Here is a 19,397-nt window from a genome sequence, read left to right as displayed (position 1 = left end):
CTCTCTGCTATGGCCAGGGAGTGCAGTGGAGGATGGCCCAAGTGCTTGGGCCCTGCACCCCATGGGAGACCAGGAGAAGCACCTGGCTCCTGCCATCAGATCAGCACGGTGCGCCGGCCACAGCGGCCATTGGAGGGTGAACCAACGGCAAAGGAAGACCTTTCTCTCTGTCTCTCTCTCTCACTGTCCACTCTGCCTGTAATAAAAAAATAAATAAAATAAAATAAAAAAATAAAGATTTTAAAATTTATTTTGAAAGAATAACAGAAGTTTGAATCCGGGCCTATGAAACACTGAACTTTAGGGGCAGCGCTGTGCTATATTGTTGCACCATCTGCAGTGCCAGCATCCCACATGGGTGCCGGTTCAAGTCCTGGCTGCTCTTCTTCCGATCCAGCTCTCTGCTATGGCCCGGGAAAGCAGTAGAAGATGGCCCAAGTCCTTGGGCCCCTGCACCTATATGGGAGACCCAGAGAAGGTTCTTGGCTCCTGACTTCAGACTGGCCCAGCTCCAGCCATTGAAACCATTTGGGAAGTGAACCAGTATGGGTGGAAGACTTTCTCTCTAACCTTCTCTCACTCTCTCTGCTTCTGCCTCTCTCTAACTCTGCCTTTCAAATAGATAAATTAAAAAAAAAAAAGAAATATTAAACTTTCAGCTAGATATTTAACATCTCTGAATCTCAGACTGTTCACCTCTTACAGGAAAAAAAAAATCATAATTTATTGTTATAAAGTGGCTTAACCTGCACAGAACCAGAAATTTAGCTTCTACCTATCCCAAAGTGCTTCTGCTCAAAAATTACCTGCTTTCCAAGATCTAATGTGCAAAACCAAGCAAATGTCATGGGAAGAATAAAACAAACTAAACTAGGGCCGGTGCCGCGGCTCAACAGGCTAATCCTCCGCCTGCGGCACTGGCACCCCGGGTTCCAGTCCAGGTCGGGGCGCCGGATTCTGTCCCGGTTGCTCCTCTTCCAGGCCAGCTCTCTGCTGTGGCCTGGGAGTGCAGTGGAGGATGGCCCAACTGCTTAGGCTCTGCACCAGCATGGGAGACCAGAAGCATCTGGCTCCTGGCTTGGGATCAGTGCGGTGCGCCGGCCACAGCGGCCATTGGGGGGGTGAACCAATGGACAAGGAAGACCTTTCTCTCTGTCTCTCTCTCTCACTGTCCACTCTGCCTGTCAAAAAAAAAAAAAAAACAACTAGGTAGCTCACAGTAGCATATGACTTTATGCTCCCAAACCTTAGAACCTACTTGTTAATCCAAATGAGTTCCTGTTGATGGAACTACAAACAGAAAAATAAAATTTAAAAGTCAAGCAATGAAGAGACTCTCCTGTCCTTAACCAGCCTGGCAGTGCATATCCTGAGAAACCTTCCTTAAGCAGCTTCTACTCCTGTTCTCTTAGCTTTCCTTCCTATTTCCCAAATAGTTTCCCGTAACAAAAGCGGTATAAGGACCCGTGCTGTGGCTCACTTGGTTAATCCTCCGCCTGCAGCACCAGCATCCCGTATGGGCGCCGGGTTCTAGTCCCAGTTGCTCCTCTTTCAGTCCAGCTCTCTGCTGTGGCCCGGGAGGGCAGTGGAGGATGGCCCAAGTGCTTGGGCCCCTGCACCCACATGGGAGACCGAGAAGAAACTCCTGGCTCCTAGCTTTGGATCAGCGTAGCGCCAGCCTTAGCAGCCATTTGGGGAGTGAACCAATGGAGGGAAGAACTTTCTGTCTCTCTGACTGTCTAACTCTGTCAAATAAAAAGAAAAAAAAAAAAAAAAAACAGTATGAACACTTTCGTAGAGCAAGGAGAACTGGCTAGCTGATATCATGCTTGACATAATCCACCAGAAAAACTCAGTCTGGGCATATCAAACAAAAGATGAAAAAAGCAAAACTTTCTCCAAGTCTATGTAAATGTCCCTATAAAAACACTTCTACTCTTAGTACTCTGTGTGTCTCATAAGTACTTATTTATCTGAAAGGCAGAGATACAGAGAAGGAAGGAATCTGCCTTGTAACAATTTTTAAATCCTGTCCTTGGAGGCAGCCCTTTGGCCCAGCAGGTCACCTCTGATAAAGGTGTCTACACCCCTCAGTGGAGCGCCTAGATTCAACACCTGGCCAGGCTCCTGTCTCCAGCTTCCTGCAGTGATGGCTCACCTCGGAGACCTGGACCGTGTCCCCAACTCTCAGCTTCAGTCCTGAGCCCAGGGCTATTTCAGGCATGGAGAGAACACTAGCAGATGGAAGCTCTATTTTGCTCTGTCTCTCTGCCTCTCAAATAAATAAAACTTTGTCCTTTTTAAGATAGTAGAGTCTTTTGAGAAATTTTACTATTAATAATACAATTTAGTAGCTAGAGTCAATAGAATCCAAAGAGCTAATAAACTGCTCCAAAGATTCAATTGTACTACAGTCAAAAGAACTTCCAGCTAAGCGTTTTAACTGAACTGGACTGTACTTTCAAACTGGAGGAAAAGTAACAAAATGAAAATTGAATTCTCAGGGTAAGAGAAATCACCATAGTAACTGTACGTCAACTGGGTATTAAAAACTGCTCAAAACGCAAGTGACCACATACTTGTCCTGAGAGGCAGTAGATGGGGACATTTCAAAAGGTTTGTGAAGAAATGAAAAGATAATTTTATTTTGGTGCAAAAAAATTCTAAATTTCTAAAATCCTAAATTCTAAAATGTAACTGTTTCATGAAGATTCCTCCTATTTATACAAGGTTTTGGTTACAGTTAGGGCCACGGAAAGATTATAAAAGATCTCAATAGACAGTCGAATGAGCATTTCTAGTAATATCCCCCACAGCACCCAAGTCAGCAGCACCATCAACCACACCAACTTCTACATCATTTCCTTAGCTTGTGTGAGTTTGACTCCGAAACACTTCGGAAGGCAACTAGTGGCCTGGTTTCTACAGCCCAAATCTAAAGGCTACAAGGTATTGAGAATTTCCCGTTTAACAGTAAAATCAGAACACCTCACTGCTGTCAGCCTTAGAAGCACCAAGAAAATTTAGGGTCACTGACAGTGGCTCTTGACACCAGGGTACTATACTTGTTAAAGTGAGAAACTACATGAGAAATGATGTAGCTTGATCTCAAGCAGGAAAGCTGGCAGTGAAGTTCTAAGGTGCTTCAAAGCTACACGCTGAGCGTAGCAAGGGGGGCGGAAAGCATGAGAACATGTACTACCCGAAAAAGAAATAGTCAACAGACAGGTCAAAACAGGTTTACAGCTACCAACACTTGCCAACACCTAGCAGTTACCACACCGTATACTTGTAAGATTTCCCAACATGCAAAACAAAACTACACCACCCTTTTATGAAGGACTTGCTGTAGTCTCACAGAAAAGAAATGTCTTTTCTAGAAAAAGAGCCATCTAACTTCCTGGACTCTCTCTTTGACTTTCAAAATCTCTCAAACTTCCAGCAAATGAAGGTTCACTTCATTTTCAATTCTTTTCATATTAAACTGAATGAAAGTCACGTATTTTTAATATCGACAAATGACAAAATCACCTTTCTATTTGCAAACTACATCTACATTTCTAATAGATTTAAAAAAACTAAAGACTAAACATAAAGTTTGCAAAAATAAGTAATAGAGCAGACGTGGCAGGAGTTCAACAACTACTATCAGAATTCCCAAAGTAAAAGCTTGGGGGAAAAATGATGAAGATAAGTTCCTAGCAATGCTACTGAAGATACAATGTCACTAATATGAAAACTGCGAAATATTCAAAATATTTTGGAAACAGTTTCTCTCTCTCTCTCCAAAACACAGAGGCAAAGCATTTGCTACCACTGGGGCTACCGGTTCCTAAAAATGATAAATTTACACAGCAGCTATGTCCACACATGCTCTCGTTCTGAATTGCAGTAACCCTGACCTCATGGAAGCACGTTCTGGTCTCGCCTTACCGATACCAAGTGCATTTCTGGGTCCCATTACAACCACACAAAGGGCTCTGCTACTTTAGGAGCTTCCGAGCAGGCGGCCGGTCCACCCCGATCCCTCCACCGAACCACCGCACGCCCAGACGTTCACGTCAACCCAGAGGAGCGTGTGTCACACACAGACGAGGCTCGAGACTTTCCTGACACACTGGCGTCTGCCCGGTGGCGGGTGCACCTCCCGGCTGGCCAGGGAGAACCCTCGGCGAGGCAGCGGCCGCCGGGGACACCCGGCTACGTCCAGTCCCTCACGGAACTTTTTTGGGGTGGCGGGGTGGGGGGGGTAGGTAGGAGAGCGAGCATCAGAAGACATTTTCCCCGAGTGGCTTCGCCCCACTCGGGTCTCCCCGCGACGGGCAGCCCTCGCCCCACGCCGGGGAGGCGGAAGTGAGAACGGCCGAGGCAGGGGACGAACCCCACTGGAAAAGCGCCGGGCGGCCGTCGAATAAAGGAATCTGAAGATCCACTTCTCTGCCCCCCACGCCCGCTTCCTCCGCTCCTCCGGGGAGCTCTGCGTACTGTGACTCATGACAAAAATTTTTTTTTCCCCTTTTTAATAAATAAATAAAAGACACACCCTCTGGGCCGGCCTGACACAAGCGCCCCCACCCCACCCTCGGCGCGGCAGCCGGCGCTCGGGGGGCCGCCGGCGGGGACAGCGCGACCCCCGGGGGGACGCCCGGCGGCGGCGGCGGCGGGCTCCCGGCTCCCTCGCCCATTTTCTCTCTCAGGCTGCAGCCACTTCCTGTATGGCAGCCCGACTCCCTCAGGCCGGCCACTCGCGCTGCCCCGGGCCGGGGCTGAGGCCGGGGCCGAGGCCGGGGGCTGAGGGGAGGGCGGCTGCCCCCCGCCGCGCGCCCCCCGGGCGCCCGCGCTCCTCACCTGTATGTAGTTGTTTTCACAGTAGTCCGCCACCCGGGTCAGGTTCTGGTAACTCTCTATCAGCGCCCTCTTGCCAGACGGGATCTCCTCCTCTAGTAACATCTGCAGCTCTGCCATTTTCCACCCCTCCGCATCGCTTCCTCGCGCGTGAGAGAGGCAGGGGCAGCAAGGTCCGCCGAGGCTCGCAGCACCTCACAGCCCGGATACACACCGCCCACCCGCCCTCCCGCCTGGTATTGTGGGACGGCACCGCCGCCTCTTCCTCCTCACTCTCTCCACCCGCCCTCCGCCCACGGCGCGCAGCCGCCTCAGCGTCTCGCGAGCTTTCATTTCTCTGCGTACCACCCACCGCCACCACCGTGGGAGGGGTTTTCTTTCGCAAGGTCTTACGGGAGTTGTAGTCCCGTCAGCTCGGCTTCCCCGCCAAGAGCGCATGCGTCCAGGGAATCCCGGCCCGCCAACCCCGAGGACCGTCCAGAACGCCGTCGGGGCGGGGTGGTTTGAAGTCCGGAATTTCCTCGCAGCTCCGCACGGTGGCGCCAGCGAGCCAGGGTGTTTGCCAGAGCCGGGCTGTGTGAAACTTGGCGGAATTCGGTCCATTACGAAATGTCAGTGAATCGGAGATACCCGTTTAAGTGAGGAAACTCCAAGTCGTTATTTCCTCTGCCTCCCTAGAAATAGCGCGCGACTCGGGCTTTCCTTGCTAAGCTCCCGCCTCCACCAGCTCATTTAAAACTTAGCAGACGTTCGCTGATGGCCCGTTGGAGGGTGCGACTTCGGGGGGGAAGCTACTGTGATCCTGGGGAAACTCACCAGTTTGGTATTAACATACATCACTTGTGGCGCTCGCCCGTGCTCCTCCGTTTTATCGCTAACGCTCCTTTGCCTGTGTCTTCCTGAACTTTTAAACTCCTCCACTCCTTATTTCTTTTGGTTGCACATAGTCATTTTTGGTTTTATCATTAATTTTTTTTTTTGAAAATGGACCAAGAAAAGTGTTTTCCAGAGGCCAAAAATGAAACGAAGGTCATGTGAGAATCCATATTTTCATGTCTCTATGAAGACACTTAGAACCACAATATCTAGAGTAGTAAATATCACTCAACCAAATTTAAAAGTTTCTGGGATGGCTTAGTGTGTTAAGCCCACATCTACAGTGCCAGCATCCCACATGAGCAACAGTTTGAGTCCTGGCTGCTCCACTTCTGATCCAGCTCCCTGCTGATGGCCTGGGAAAGCAGTAGAAGATGGCCCAAGTGCTTGGGTCCTTGACACCCACGAAGGAGACCTGGAAGAAGCTCCTGGCTTCAGAATGGCTCAGCTCCGGCAGCCACTAGAGGAGTAAACCAACGGATGGAAGACCTCTCTCTCTCTCTCTCTCTCTCTCTCTCTGCCTCTCTCTCTCTTTCACTCTCTCTCTCTACCTCTCAAGTAAATAAATCTTTTTTAAAATAAATAAAATAGTACATCTTCATTTTATCCAATAATAAATGAGTTTGTAGGAATAAAACCACAAAACAGAGGCCGCCACTGTGGCATAGCAGATAAAGCCGCCACCTGCAGTGTCGGCTTCCTGTATGGGAGCCTGTTCAAATCCCGGCTGCTGCACTTCCTATCCAGCTCTCTGCTATGGCCTGGGAAAGCAGTAGAAGATGGCCCAAGTCCTTGGACCCCTACACCCAACGTGGGAGAGCTGGAAGAAGCTCCTGGCTCCTTGCTTCAGATCAGCCCAGCTCTAGCCATTGTGGCCATTTGAGGAGTGAACTAGCAGATGGAAGACTCTCTCTCTCTTTTTCTCTCTCTCTCTCCTCCCTCTCTTTCTCTGCCTCTCTGTTAGTCTACCTTTCAAATAAATAAACAAACCTTTTTTAAAAAATACATAAAACACAGTACCATACTCTAACAGCTTTCAACTTTTTTTTGACACAATTCAAAATAACAATGTACAATGACCTAGAATATACATATGTATATGTATAAAATGTATGAGATAGAAAAGTTTCACAAAACTAAATGATATACTCTGATATTTCCTATCCTATTTCATGTAATGCTAGTAAAGATCATTAAATTGACTTCATGACCTACAGAATATAAAGGAGTTATATCCTCAGAACATTGAAGATAAACAACTCTCAACCTAGAATTTAAATGCAAGGAGATGTCATTCAAAGGATGATCATGGAGCTGGCATTTAGCCCAATGGTTAAGATGTTGGATCCCACATCAGAGTGCCTGAGTTTGATGCCCATCACCAAATCCTGACTCTAGCTTCTTGCTAATGGGCACCATGGGCGGTAGTGGTGATGGTCTCCCTTGCACGTGGGAGACATGGATTAAGTCCCCAGCTCCTGATTTTCACCTCGCCCAGCTCCAGCTGTAGTGGGCATTTGGGGAATGAAACAGTGGACATGAAATCTATTTTTTTTTCCTTCCTTCCTTCCTTCCTTCCTTCCTTCCTTCCTTCCTTCCTTCTTCCCTCCCTTTCTCCCTCCCTCCCTCCTTCCCTCCTCTCTCTCTCTCTCTCTCTCCTGTATAGTCTATCTCCCCCTCACAAGTGATTTTCTTTTAAACAAATTAGATTTCAGAAAAATGTAAAACATTTGTATTCCAAAATACACTGTTAATGGAACTACAGACACACACATACACACACGTGTGAGCATATATATGTGCATATATATATATATGTTCACCCTGATTTGAACACTATACAATGTATTCAAAACATTCCATGCTACCCCATAAATATGTACCATTTTTATTCATCAGTTAAAATGCATTTTTTTGGCTGGCGCCGTGGCTTAACAGGCTAATCCTCTGCCTTGCGGTGCCGGCACACCGGGTTCTAGTCCCAGTTGGGGCGCCGGATTCTATCCTGGTTGCCCCTCTTCCAGGCCAGCTCTCTGCTGTGGCCTGGGAGTGCAGTGAAGGATGGCCCAAGTGCTTGGGCCCTGCACCCACATGGGAGACCAGGAGAAGCACCTGGCTCCTGGCTTCGGATCAGCGCAATGCGCCGGCCGCAGCAGCCATTGGAGGGTGAACCAACGGCAAAAAGGAAGACCTTTCTCTCTGTCTCTCTCTCTCACTATCTACTCTGCCTGTCAAAAAAAAATTAAAAATTTAAAATTTAAAAAATGCATTTTTTAGCATACACACACTGTTAAGAAAATGAAAAGGCAGCTCTCTCCCTCAGTCCCTGTGGTATACGCCATTGTGAGCAGCACAGTCTCTCAGGACATTCTTTTTTTTTTTTTTTTTTTTTTTTACAGGCAGAGTGGATAGTGAGAGAGAGACAGAGAGAAAGGTCTTCCTTTTGCCGTTGGTTCACCCTCCAATGGCCGCCGCGGTAGCGCGCTGCGGCCGGCGCACCGCGCTGTTCCGATAGCAGGAGCCAGGTGCTTCTCCTGGTCTCCCATGGGGTGCAGGGCCCAAGGACTTGGGCCATCCTCCACTGCACTCCCTGGCCACAGCAGAGAGCTGGCCTGGAAGAGGGGCAACCGGGACAGGATCGGTGCCCCGACCGGGACTAGAACCCGGGGTGCCGGCGCCGCAAGGCGGAGGATTAGCCTAGTGAGCCGCGGCGCCGGCCAGGACATTCTTTATGAGGTGGTACAGAAGTCCTGCATGGAAACTGAACACAGGCAACAAAAGTTGCTGCAAACAGGGGAGCTGCAGATGTCTTTGAAGAACCACAACCCTAAGACAATCACTTAGGTACCATCAGACTTAACCCTCTACCCCAAGTTCTTTGTGAGTGCCCTGGAGAACAGCAGTGTGACAAGGCAAAGGCTGTGGATGTTACCAGGAGGGGACATCAAGATGCTGAACAAACTCCACAGTAAGAAGTTAGTTGAGAAGCTAGACAAGGAGTAGATGCCTTCTTGAACTCAGAGTCTCTAATCAAACAGATTCCATTCATCATGGACCCGGGTTTGGATAACACTGGGAAGTCTCCTTCCCTGGTGACCTACGATGAGAACATAGTGACCAGAGTCAATGAGATATAAAGTTCACGACCTAGTTCCAGCAGAAGCAGGTGCTGTATCTGCCAGTGGCCACTGGCCATGAAGAGATGACAGACAATGAGCTTGTGTATAATATCTACCTGGCTATCGACAGCCTGGTGTCCTTGCTCAAGAATTGGCAACATCCAGGCTTTGTACATCAGGAGCACAGAGCATGTACTAAAGACACATACTAATAAGTTGTAGTAAAACCCAAAAAAGAAGAGGGAAAATGAAAGGCAAATCACAGACTGGGAAAAAATAATCTGCAAAACAACTATCTTACTAATCATCACATATAAAGAACTCTTACAACTCAATAATGAGATGACAAATAAACCAGTTTGTTAAAATAAGTCCAAAGATCTGAACAGATGCTTCACCAAACAAGATAAACATGGACAAATAAACAAACACAAAAATGATCTTAAATGCCATTAGTCATTCAATAAACACAAATTAAACACGTGGCAAGATGCCATTACTCAATATAACAATTAAAAATAAAAAGGTTGATAACACCAGTGTTGTTGAGGTTCCAGAGCAATGAAACTCTCTCAGGGCTGGCGCTGTGGCGCAGTGGGTTAACACCCTGGCCTGAAGCACTGGCATCCCATATGGGCACCGATTCAAAACTCAGCTGCTCCACTTCCAATCCAGCTCTCTGCTATGGCCTGGGAAAGCAGCAGCAGATGGCCCAAGTCCTTGGGTCCCTGTACCCGCGTGGGGACCCAGAAGAAGCTCCTGGCTCCTGGCTTTAGATCAGCTCAGCTCCAGCTAATTGGGGAGTGAACGAGCGGATGGAAGACCTCTCTCTCTCTGCCTCTCCTCTCTCTGTGTAACTCTGACTTTCAAATAAATAAATAAATCTTAAATAAAAAAAAAAAAAAAAAGGGCCGGCGCCGTAGCTTAACAGGCTAATCCTCCGCCTAGTGGCGCCGGCACACCGGTTCTAGTCCCGGTTGGGGTGCCGGATTCTATCCCGGTTGCCCCTCTTCCAGGCCAGCCCTCTGCAATGGCCCGGGAAGGCAGAGGAGGATGGCCCAAGTGCTTGGGCCCTGCACCCGCATGGGAGACCAGGAGAAGCACCTGGCTCCTGGCTTCGGATCAGCACGATGTGCCAGCCGCAGCGGCCATTGGAGGGTGAACCAACGGCAAAAAGGAAGACCTTTCTCTCTGTCTCTCTCTCTCACTATCCACTCTGCCTGTCCAAAAAAAAGAAAGAAAGAAAGAAAGAAAGAAAGAAAGAAAGAAAGAAAGAAAGAAAGAAAGAAACTCTCTCACACACTGCTGGTGAGAACTCAAAACGTTTTGGCCACTTTGGAGAAATACTTATTTGGTATCTCTTTCTTCCTTTCTTCCTTTCTTCCTTTCTTCCTTTCTTCCTTCCTTCTTTCCATCTTTCCTTCTTTCCTTCCTTCCTTCCTTCCTTCCTTCCTTCCTTCCTATTTATTTGAAAGGAAGAGTCACAGACAGAGAGAAGGAGAGACAGCAAGAGAGATCTTCCATCCACTGGCTCACTTCCAAAATGGCCACAATAGTTAGAGCGGGGCTGATCCAAAGCCAGGAGCCAGGAGCTTCTTTCTGGTCTCCCACACGGGCGCAGGGGTCCAAGGACTTGGGCCATCTTCTACTGCTTTCCCAGGCCATAAACAGAGAGCTGCGTTGGAAGTGGAGCAGCTGAGTTTCGAATCGGTGCCCATATGGAATGCCGGTGCCACAGGCAGAGGCTTAGCCTACTACACCACAGTGCCAACCCCAGTATGTGATATCTTACAAAGTAACATACATACCTAACTTATCATCATGTCAATCCCACTCTTAAGTATTTACCCACGAAAAACAAAACCATGTCCACACCAAGAGTTATAAATAAGGTCCATTGAGCATTATCCAAAATAACTAAAGCCAGAAGCAGAATTTAGCCTCATAGTTAAGATGCCCACATCCCATGCCAGAGTAGCTGGATTCATTTCCTGGCTGGGCAACCAACTCTAGCTTCCTAATAATGTAGCCTTTGGGGGTCAGGGCAGTGATAATGGCTCAAGTGATGGAGCCACTCCTATGGGAGACCTGGATTGAGTTCCTAGCTCCCAGCTTCGGCTTCACCATCCAGCCTGGGGCCATTGACGGTATTTCGGGAGTGAAGCAGTGGATGGGACTATGTTTTCCCTGTCTCTATCTCTGTCTTTCTCTGTGTGTGTATCTCTCAAGTAAATTTTTAAAAATGTTTAACTAGATTATATTTTACAAAAATAAGCAATTATGTATTCATTTGGATGAACTAATTGTACTATAATCATACAATGGAAAATGTATTGAGCACTAAAAAGCAATACATTGCTATATACAACAATATGGATGAATCTCAGTTATGCTAAGTGAAAGAAGCCAGATATACAAAAGACTGCATGATTCCATTCTTGTGAAAAATAATTCAAACTTTTATCTTTATTTTATTTGAGGAGACAGACATCTCCCATCCATTTCCCAAATGCCTGCAATAGCTGACCCTGATTAGGCCAAAGTCAGGAGTCTGCAGCTAAAGCCAGGTCTCCCATGTGGGTGGCAGGGATCCAAGTACTTGAGCCATCAATTGCTGCCTCCCAGGTTGCACAGTAGCTGGAAGCTGGCCTCAGGAGCTGGAGCCAGGCATAGAACCCAGGTACCTTGCCACAGAATGGGACCCCTAACTGTCATCTTAACTGTTGGACCAAACACCTACCCCGACTTAATCACTGACCATTAATCATCCATTCCTTAGTGAGGAGACTTAAAGTCTGTTTTTTAGTATTACCGCACTCTGTCAACCCAAGTAAGTACTCTTAATGTTCAATCTACTAAATTTTGACATTTGGTATTTTGAAATCAATGCATAGTTTTTTCATAAAATGCATTTTCTTGCACTTTTTGGAAGATGCATTATTTACATGAATTTAAAAAAATTTGTAACAAAATGAACTTACTTATAATTCCATTTTCTATGAACTTTTGGGAGTACGCTTGTACAATCACATTCTAATAAACTGGGGGTTAGGACTTTAAAATGGGAATTTTAGAGGGATACAGTTCATTCACCAGCAGTTAATTAAGTGATATTCTAGGATTACTCAGTATTCAATTATTTTGCAGAGTGGATAGTGAGAGAGAGAGACAGAGAGAACGGTCTTCTTTTTTGCCATTGGTTCACCCTCCAATGGCTGCTGTGGCCGGCGCATCGCGCCGATCTGAAGCCAGGAGCCAGGTGCTTCTCCTGGTCTCCCATGCGTGTACAGGGCCCAAGGACTTGGGCCATCCTCCACTGCCTTCCCGGGCCATAGCAGAGGGCTGGCCTTGGAAGAGGGGCAACCGGGATAGAATCCGGTGCCCCAACCGGGACTAGAACCCGGTGTGCCGGCGCCGCTAGGCAGAGGATTAGCCTGTTAAGCCACGGCGCCGGCCTTATTTTCTCTCTTTTTCAAATTAACATTACCATCCAGGAATCCCCAAAGAAGGAAAATTAATGAAACATTCTGCCCAGTTTAGCAAAACCTATACATGACATGGAATTCCAAGGACAGAACAAATTATGAACTTGGAATGAATTATGAACCCTCATTTAAATGTTATTCTAACTGATGTTAGAGGCCTTTTATACACAATTCTAATATTTGTAACAGAAAAGATTCAAGGATCAATTTTCAGGCAGGTCTAACTCTTAATTCTACATAGGGAAAAATATCTTTCTCAGAAACCTTAAGCCAAACCTTAACCCTGCAAAAGGCTAAATATGGAAGATGCTTCAGGTCCTTGCAGAAGAACACAGTCTTTAAGTGAAATGTCCTGTTGTTATTGTTGTTTCCAGAAACTGCAATCTTTGCAATGCGGTTTGGATGAATTCACCTCTTTTTAATTTTGGAAGCTGCTGAATCAACGTAGTCCCCTAAACCTGTCTTTCTCAACACCAGTAGATATTGCAGGGGGGATAATAATCAGAGTGGTTTCTGGAGCAGCTGCCCTGGCCAACAGTAACAAGTACTTCATTCTCTGAATGTAGGGGTGAACTGTGTGCTAGGGATGGCCTTCCTTGAACATGCCCCCTGTGCCTCCATGTCTACTAATGGATTAACAAATCCCTTACTGTTTGGAGTATCTAGAGTAATTTCTCTTTTCCTCATGTAACTGACTAATATAACTGAACAAAACACATGCAAAAGTTCTAAGAACAAATGGCAAGTCCATTTAAAGTTAGTATTTCTTTAGTTGGGAAATTACAGAAAACAACTCAAGCTAGTATAAGGAGAAAGAAAAGAAAAAAGAAAAAAAGATTGTATTATGAAACTTCAGACTTATGCATAGAACCCAAAATTAGAAATTCAATCAGTCCCAAGAAAGTATTAGTGAAAACCATTTGGAAGGCCGGTAGGAAACCCAGGCAGTATTCTGAATTAAAGTCTTGTTTGTTTGCCAAAAGGCTTTTGCTGCCCTCGCTAAATGGTGAAAAGCGTGGCAAATTTGACCCCCAAGTTTTTCATCTATTCTGTTCAAAAGCCCAATCTGAGATTGAAATCCCTCACTCCTCAGAACCCACATTCCTCAAAAAGGAAATCTGATTAGTCCAGCTAGAATTTCATCTCCCCTTTGCCTTTGCAGTAGAGGCATGTTCCAACAACAGTAGCAGAGCTGTTTGAACCACCTGAGGTCAGCGTGGGAAGTTTCCAGAGGGAAAAACAATCCAAGAAAATAACAACATCAGGAGTCCACTACAACTGGGGAAAATTTTCTATACATACATCTGTACCAGGGTGTTATCCAGGACTACCATGTACAGATGTGCAGGTTGCACACACACACACACAGAGCATAGAGCATGTCGAAAGGTAAATAGGACCTGAGCTTGGTACCCCAAGCTGGAAGCCCAGGTATGGACTGAGTTCACTCAGAGGAAGAGGTGCCTTTTAAAAACTAGCACATGGGCCAGTGCCGCAGCTCACTAGGCTAATCCTCCACCTGCAGCACCGGCACCCTGGGTTCTAGTGCTGGTTGGGGCGCCGGATTCTGTCCCAGTTGCTCCTCTTCCAGTCCAGCTCTCTGCTGTGGCCCGGGAGTGCAGTGGAGGATGGCCCAGGTCCTTGGGCCCTGCACCCACATGGGAGACCAGGAGGAATCACCTGGCTCCTGGCTTCGGATCGACACAACGCGTCGGCCGTGGCAGCCACGTGGGGGGTGAACCAACGGAAAAAGGAAGACCTTTCTCCCTGTCTCTCTCTCTCTCACTGTCTAACTCTACCTGTCAAAAAAAAAAAAAAAAAAAAAAGAAAAAGAAAAGAAAAAGAAAATAAGAAAAATGTGTGTGTGTGTGCACAAGCTTTCCCTTTTCCTACTGAATAGAATGGGATTCAATCCTTTTTTTAAAATCTGCAGGGTCAAGTTGCTCTTGAGTGAATTTAGATTATTATTCAAGAATGAAAAAAAGAGTCAACTTTTAGATTCATATTTTACACAATAACAATATAATAATAATAGCAAAATAAGATTTTAAAGCTTATATTGAGACAATAGTTTGGAAAGTCAGATTTTATTGTGAGAAAAGAAAAACATCCTTGCATATATCAAAAGCAAAGCTTAGATGAAGCTGGTGAACAGAGGAGACCCAAGAGGAATAAAGGAGCAATTCTAAGACTCAGAGAAAGAATGGAAGAGCAAGGGAGGAAAAAGGCAGACTTGAGGGTTTCAGGAGAAACACCCACACGAGTTTTAGGGACTTTCCATCGAAAGTTGCTTTCTCCTGAATTCTCAGTGCATAATCTAGGAAATCAAAAGTCCCTTAGAAAGCACCGCTCATTCAGCAATGGTCAGAGTCACATGACAAGTGCTAGTTCAGAAATGGTTGAGGAAGTTTCTAGCAAACAGTCCCAAGCTAGTGTCTGCATTTCCTAATGACTGCAGACCTTTATTTAAAATAATAATAATAAAAACTTATGCAAGCCTCGGTGGACGGTTTGGAACTGAAGGTCCCAAGCAAGTCAGTGGGTGGAATATGTGGGCCGTGTGGACCCTACAACACAGGTACAAGGGCCACGGAATGTAGCAGCCAGTGTTGACATAGTGTCTAAAACGCTCAGTGCTGACAAGCCACACTTCTGTGGCCTCCAGCACAGATGTAAAGGCCCCGAATATCTAAGTCCCATTGTCCCACATCTCTTCTTTGGCACCGAAATGAACGCTTTAAGGAAGCATGAACTTCCCTGCCACTAACGGCATGTAGGAAGGAGGCTGGGGAAGAGAGGCATTTTCAAAGAGAAAGGCAACCTCACTTAACTTTGGACTTTAAATAGGTTGGTCATCTACCAAAAAGAAGTCCAAATGATGAGAAAAAAAAAAACTACATTGAAACGGGAGAAGATTGATCTATTTTTCCATGGGAGTCGTCTTCATTTATCCAGCAGGGATATAGTCCAAGACACCCAGTGATGCCTGAAGCCTCAGTTAATACCAAACCCTACATACAAGCACTGCCATTCTATGGTATGATAGTTGATCTGATGACCTCGTACAGACCCTACTAGCTGACAACCAGGCAAGTATTTATAGAGCATAGATATGCTAGATGGAGGGATGACTCACAACCTGCAGAGCTAAACAACACAAGATTTCATCATGCTGCTCAAAGGATGTGTGTGTGTGTGTATGCGTCATTTAAAACCTAGGAATTTCTTATTTCTGGAATATTTCACCTCTTTTCTTGGAGGAAATATTGTGAGCAATCTCAGCACAGTAAGATTTGTTGCACGTCAGCAGCCCCTTGACATGGTGGACCAGGAACTCCCAGAAGCCACTGGGCAGCACGTGCTTTGTTTCCTTGTTTCTCCTGTAGCCAATATTGGGCATCTGGACCTGGCCCTTGAATCTTCTCCATGTCCTATAGTCAGTACCTCTGGGTTTCCGCCAGTTACGCTTAATCTTGACATATCTGTCTTGCCAGTGCTGGATGAACGTCTTGGTCCTCTTTTTGATGATCCTGGACTTTATCAGGGGTCTGAGGGCAGCCATAACGTGGGCAGAAGGCTGACCTCACAGGCAGAGCTGAGGAAGAGGGGGCTGTTCATATCTTTAATTCTATTTTGTAATGCTTTGTCATCTTCAGTATATGAGCCTTGCACTTCTTCAGTTAAATTTGCCTCAAAGTAGTTTATTCTTTTGGTTGTTATTGTAAATGTAATTTTATAATATTTATATAAATATCATATAAATATGTATATATAAATATACACATTACATATTTTATATATATTATATATTTTATATATATTAAATATATATTATATATTCATATAAAATTTATATATAACATATTATATATACTACATATAATATATATTTTATATAATTATATAATATACAATATATAACATAATATATAATATATATTTTATATAGAACATATATTATATATAATATATAATTACACATATATAATATATATGATATTTATAAATATATATTATATATTATATATAATATAATGTTAATTGGAATTAGATTTTTTTTTTTTTACTTTTTGACAGGCAGAGTGGACAGTGGAACACACACACACACATCCTTTGAGCAGCATGATGAAATCTTGTGTTGTTTAGCTCTGCAGGTTGTGAGTCATCCCTCCATCTAGCATATCTATGCTCTATAAACTACTTGCCTGGTTGTCACCTAGTAGGGTCTGTATGAGGTCATCAGATCAATTATCATATTATAGAATGGCAGTGCTTGTATGTAGGGTTCGGTATATTATATATATAATATAATATAATATATATAATATATTAATATAATAATATATAATAATATATAAATATAATATATGATTATATATAAATACATAATATATTATATATTTATATAACATATAAATATATAATATACAGATATATATTATATATTTATATATTATATAAATTTATATAAATATATAAATATTATGTGAATATTTTATGATATTTATACAAATGTAATTTTGTACTAATAAATGTATTCATTAGTAGCACATAGAAATACAATTGATTTTTAAAAATATTTTTCACTTTATTTGAAAGATTGACAGATAGAAATCTTATATCAACAGATTCATTTCCCAAATGCCCGTAGCAGCCAAGACAGGGCTAGGCTCAAGCCAGCAACCTGGAAGTCATCCTGGGTCTCTCATGAAAGTGGCTGAGACCCAAGAATTGGATTCATCACCTGCTGCCACCCAGGGCGTACATGAGCAGAAAGATGGGTCGACGTGCAGTTGTGCCTCAAACCCTAGCACTCCAATATGGGATGCAGGTTCCTAAGTGGCAGCCTACCCTGATGTGTAACTCTGCCTTTCAAGTAAATAGATTAAAACATCTTTTTAAAAAATAGTCTTCTTTGTGGGGCGAACATTTGGTGCACCTGTTAAGCCGCTGGTTTGATTGCTCAGAGTGTCCCAGTTCAAACCGTGGCTCCACTCCCAATTTCAGCTCTCTGCTAATGCATACCCTGAGGTAGCAGGTGATGCCTCAAGTCCTTGAATCCCTGCCACCTGTATGGGAAACCTGGCTTCCGTTCTTGGCTCCTGACCTCAGTCTGAGCAGATGGGAGGTTTTTCTCTCTCCCTTTATAGATAATTTAGTTTTTGATAAAGTAGGACTTGTGTTTGTCTTTTTTTCTATGTCTTTAATGTCTTTTTTATTCTATTCTATGAATGCCACTTTTCATGTTAAATGGTATTTTTTAGTGTGCCACTTTAATTCCATTATTATTAATTATTTCTGTATTTTTTGTGCTGTTTTCTTAATGGTTTCCTGGGAGATAACAGTAAACAGCTTAAAACAATCTAATTCCGGCCAGCGCCGTGGCTCAACAGGCTAATCCTCCGCCTAGCGGTGCCGGCACACCGGGTTCTAGTCCTGGTCGGGGCACCAGATTCTGTCCCTGTTGCCCCTCTTCCAGGCCAGCTCTCTGCTGTGGCCCGGGAGTGCAGTGGAGGATGGTCCAAGTGCTTGGGTCCTGCACCCCGTGGGAGACCAGGAGAAGCACCTAGCTCCTGCCATCGGATCAGCGCGGTGCGCTGGCCGCAGCGTGCCGGCCGCGGCAGCCATTAGAGGGTGAACCAACGGCAAAAGGAAGACCTTTCTGTCTGTCTCTCTCTCTCACTGTCCACTCTGCCTGTCAAAAAGTTAAAAAAAAAAAAAATCTGATTCCAATTAACGCCAAGTTAACGTCAATGTTATTCCAAAATTTTGTTTCAATATAGCTCCACTCCCTGTCCCATTTTATGCTATTATTGTCACAAATTACATCTTTATAAACACTGAAAGCCCATCAACCCAGCTTTATAACCACTGCTGTTTTTAATTGTCTTCTAAGTAAAAACTAACAGTTGTAAAAAAAAATACCATTACACTAGTTTTATATTTACCTATGTAGTTACTTTTTAATATATATTTTTTTTATTTACTTGAAAGGCAGGGTTACAGAGAGAGAGAGGGAGAGACAGAGAGAGAGAGATGATCCATCCACTCTCTCATTCCCCCAGTGATCCCAGCGGCTCGGTCTGAGCCAGATGGAAGTCAGGAGACAGCAGATTCTTCCAGGTCTCCCATGTGGGTTCAGTGGCCTAAGCACTTGGGCTATCTTGCACTGCTTTCCCAGGTGTGTTAGCAGGGAGCTGGATTGGAAGTAGGGCAGCCAGGTCTGGAACAGGCTCCCATATGGGATGCTGGTGTTGCAGACAGCGGCTTTATCTGCTACCCTACAATGTTGGCCATGTAGTTACTTGAACAGTACTTCCTTTCATTTAAATGTGAAGAATGGGCGTGGGTGTGAGAAGACACCTGCATAACCAGCTTTTACTATGCCCTTATTACCCATTATAATAGTGCTAGAAAATATTATCATTATTTTAATGTAACCTAAAGTGTAATCACATTAGCTTATTAGGCAACTAGTAGTAATAATAAGCAATGCTAAGTGTCTTTGACTTTATATACGTGTTATGTTAGATGTTGAGCTAAGTAATCCAGTAGCTACATTAAGTTGATTACTGTACCACCCGCACCACTGCCCATTCCTGGCCCTCGCTATCGTACACTCCCCCTTCCCTCCACCTGGCCAGATGTGACCCTACCCTGACCCAGGTCCAGGAATGTAAAAGGGAGGTTTAAAGCTTGAGATAACAACCAGCCCCTACCCTGGAGTCTGCAGCGATGTTGGGACTTATCAGAAGTGTCAACTTGACCTAAGCAATCCCCTAAAACCTGCTTGTACATGATAATAAAAGCTCTGTAAGAATTGGGCTGGGGCTTCTCAGGGGGGCTTCCTCTCCTGGAGGCACTGAGAGGCCCGGGTTCGACCTCGTAATAAAAACGACCCTGCTAATTGGCTTCAACTTCGGTCTCTGGTGGTGTGATTTTCGGGGGACCATGGACTGCGGGCATAACAGGTGTTGTGGTACAGTGCGTTAAGCTTAACCAGCTCCCTGCTAATGTGCCTGGGAAGCAGTAGATGATGGCTCAAGCACTTAAGTTCCTGTCACCCATGTGG

The 19,397-nt window shown here is 44.9% G+C and overlaps 2 protein-coding genes across 8 annotated transcripts in view; both read right to left on the bottom strand.

The window, feature by feature from the left end:
• The window catches only part of ABI1 (abl interactor 1), a 112,906-nt gene extending 107,838 nt beyond the window's left edge, over positions 1–5,068 (bottom strand). For all 7 annotated transcript variants that reach the window (XM_062211161.1, XM_062211155.1, XM_062211157.1 and 4 more), the window contains exon 1: positions 4,849–5,068. In XM_062211161.1, the coding sequence (XP_062067145.1) occupies positions 4,849–4,965 (117 nt within the window). In that variant the 5' untranslated portion in view covers positions 4,966–5,068. The remainder of the gene's footprint in view (positions 1–4,848) is intronic.
• Positions 5,069–15,551: 10,483 nt separating this feature from the next.
• LOC133773517 (large ribosomal subunit protein eL32-like) lies at positions 15,552–15,887 on the bottom strand. The gene has a single exon (XM_062210825.1). The coding sequence runs from the start codon at positions 15,885–15,887 to the stop codon at positions 15,552–15,554; it is 336 nt and encodes a 111-aa protein (XP_062066809.1).
• Positions 15,888–19,397: the final 3,510 nt, after the last annotated feature.

The sequence above is a fragment of the Lepus europaeus genome, chromosome 14, assembly GCF_033115175.1.
Source record: "Lepus europaeus isolate LE1 chromosome 14, mLepTim1.pri, whole genome shotgun sequence".
NCBI classification, from domain to species: Eukaryota; Metazoa; Chordata; class Mammalia; order Lagomorpha; family Leporidae; genus Lepus; species Lepus europaeus.
The sequence above is the reverse complement of the archived record's forward strand: the minus strand, read 5'-3'. Positions and strand labels throughout refer to the sequence as shown.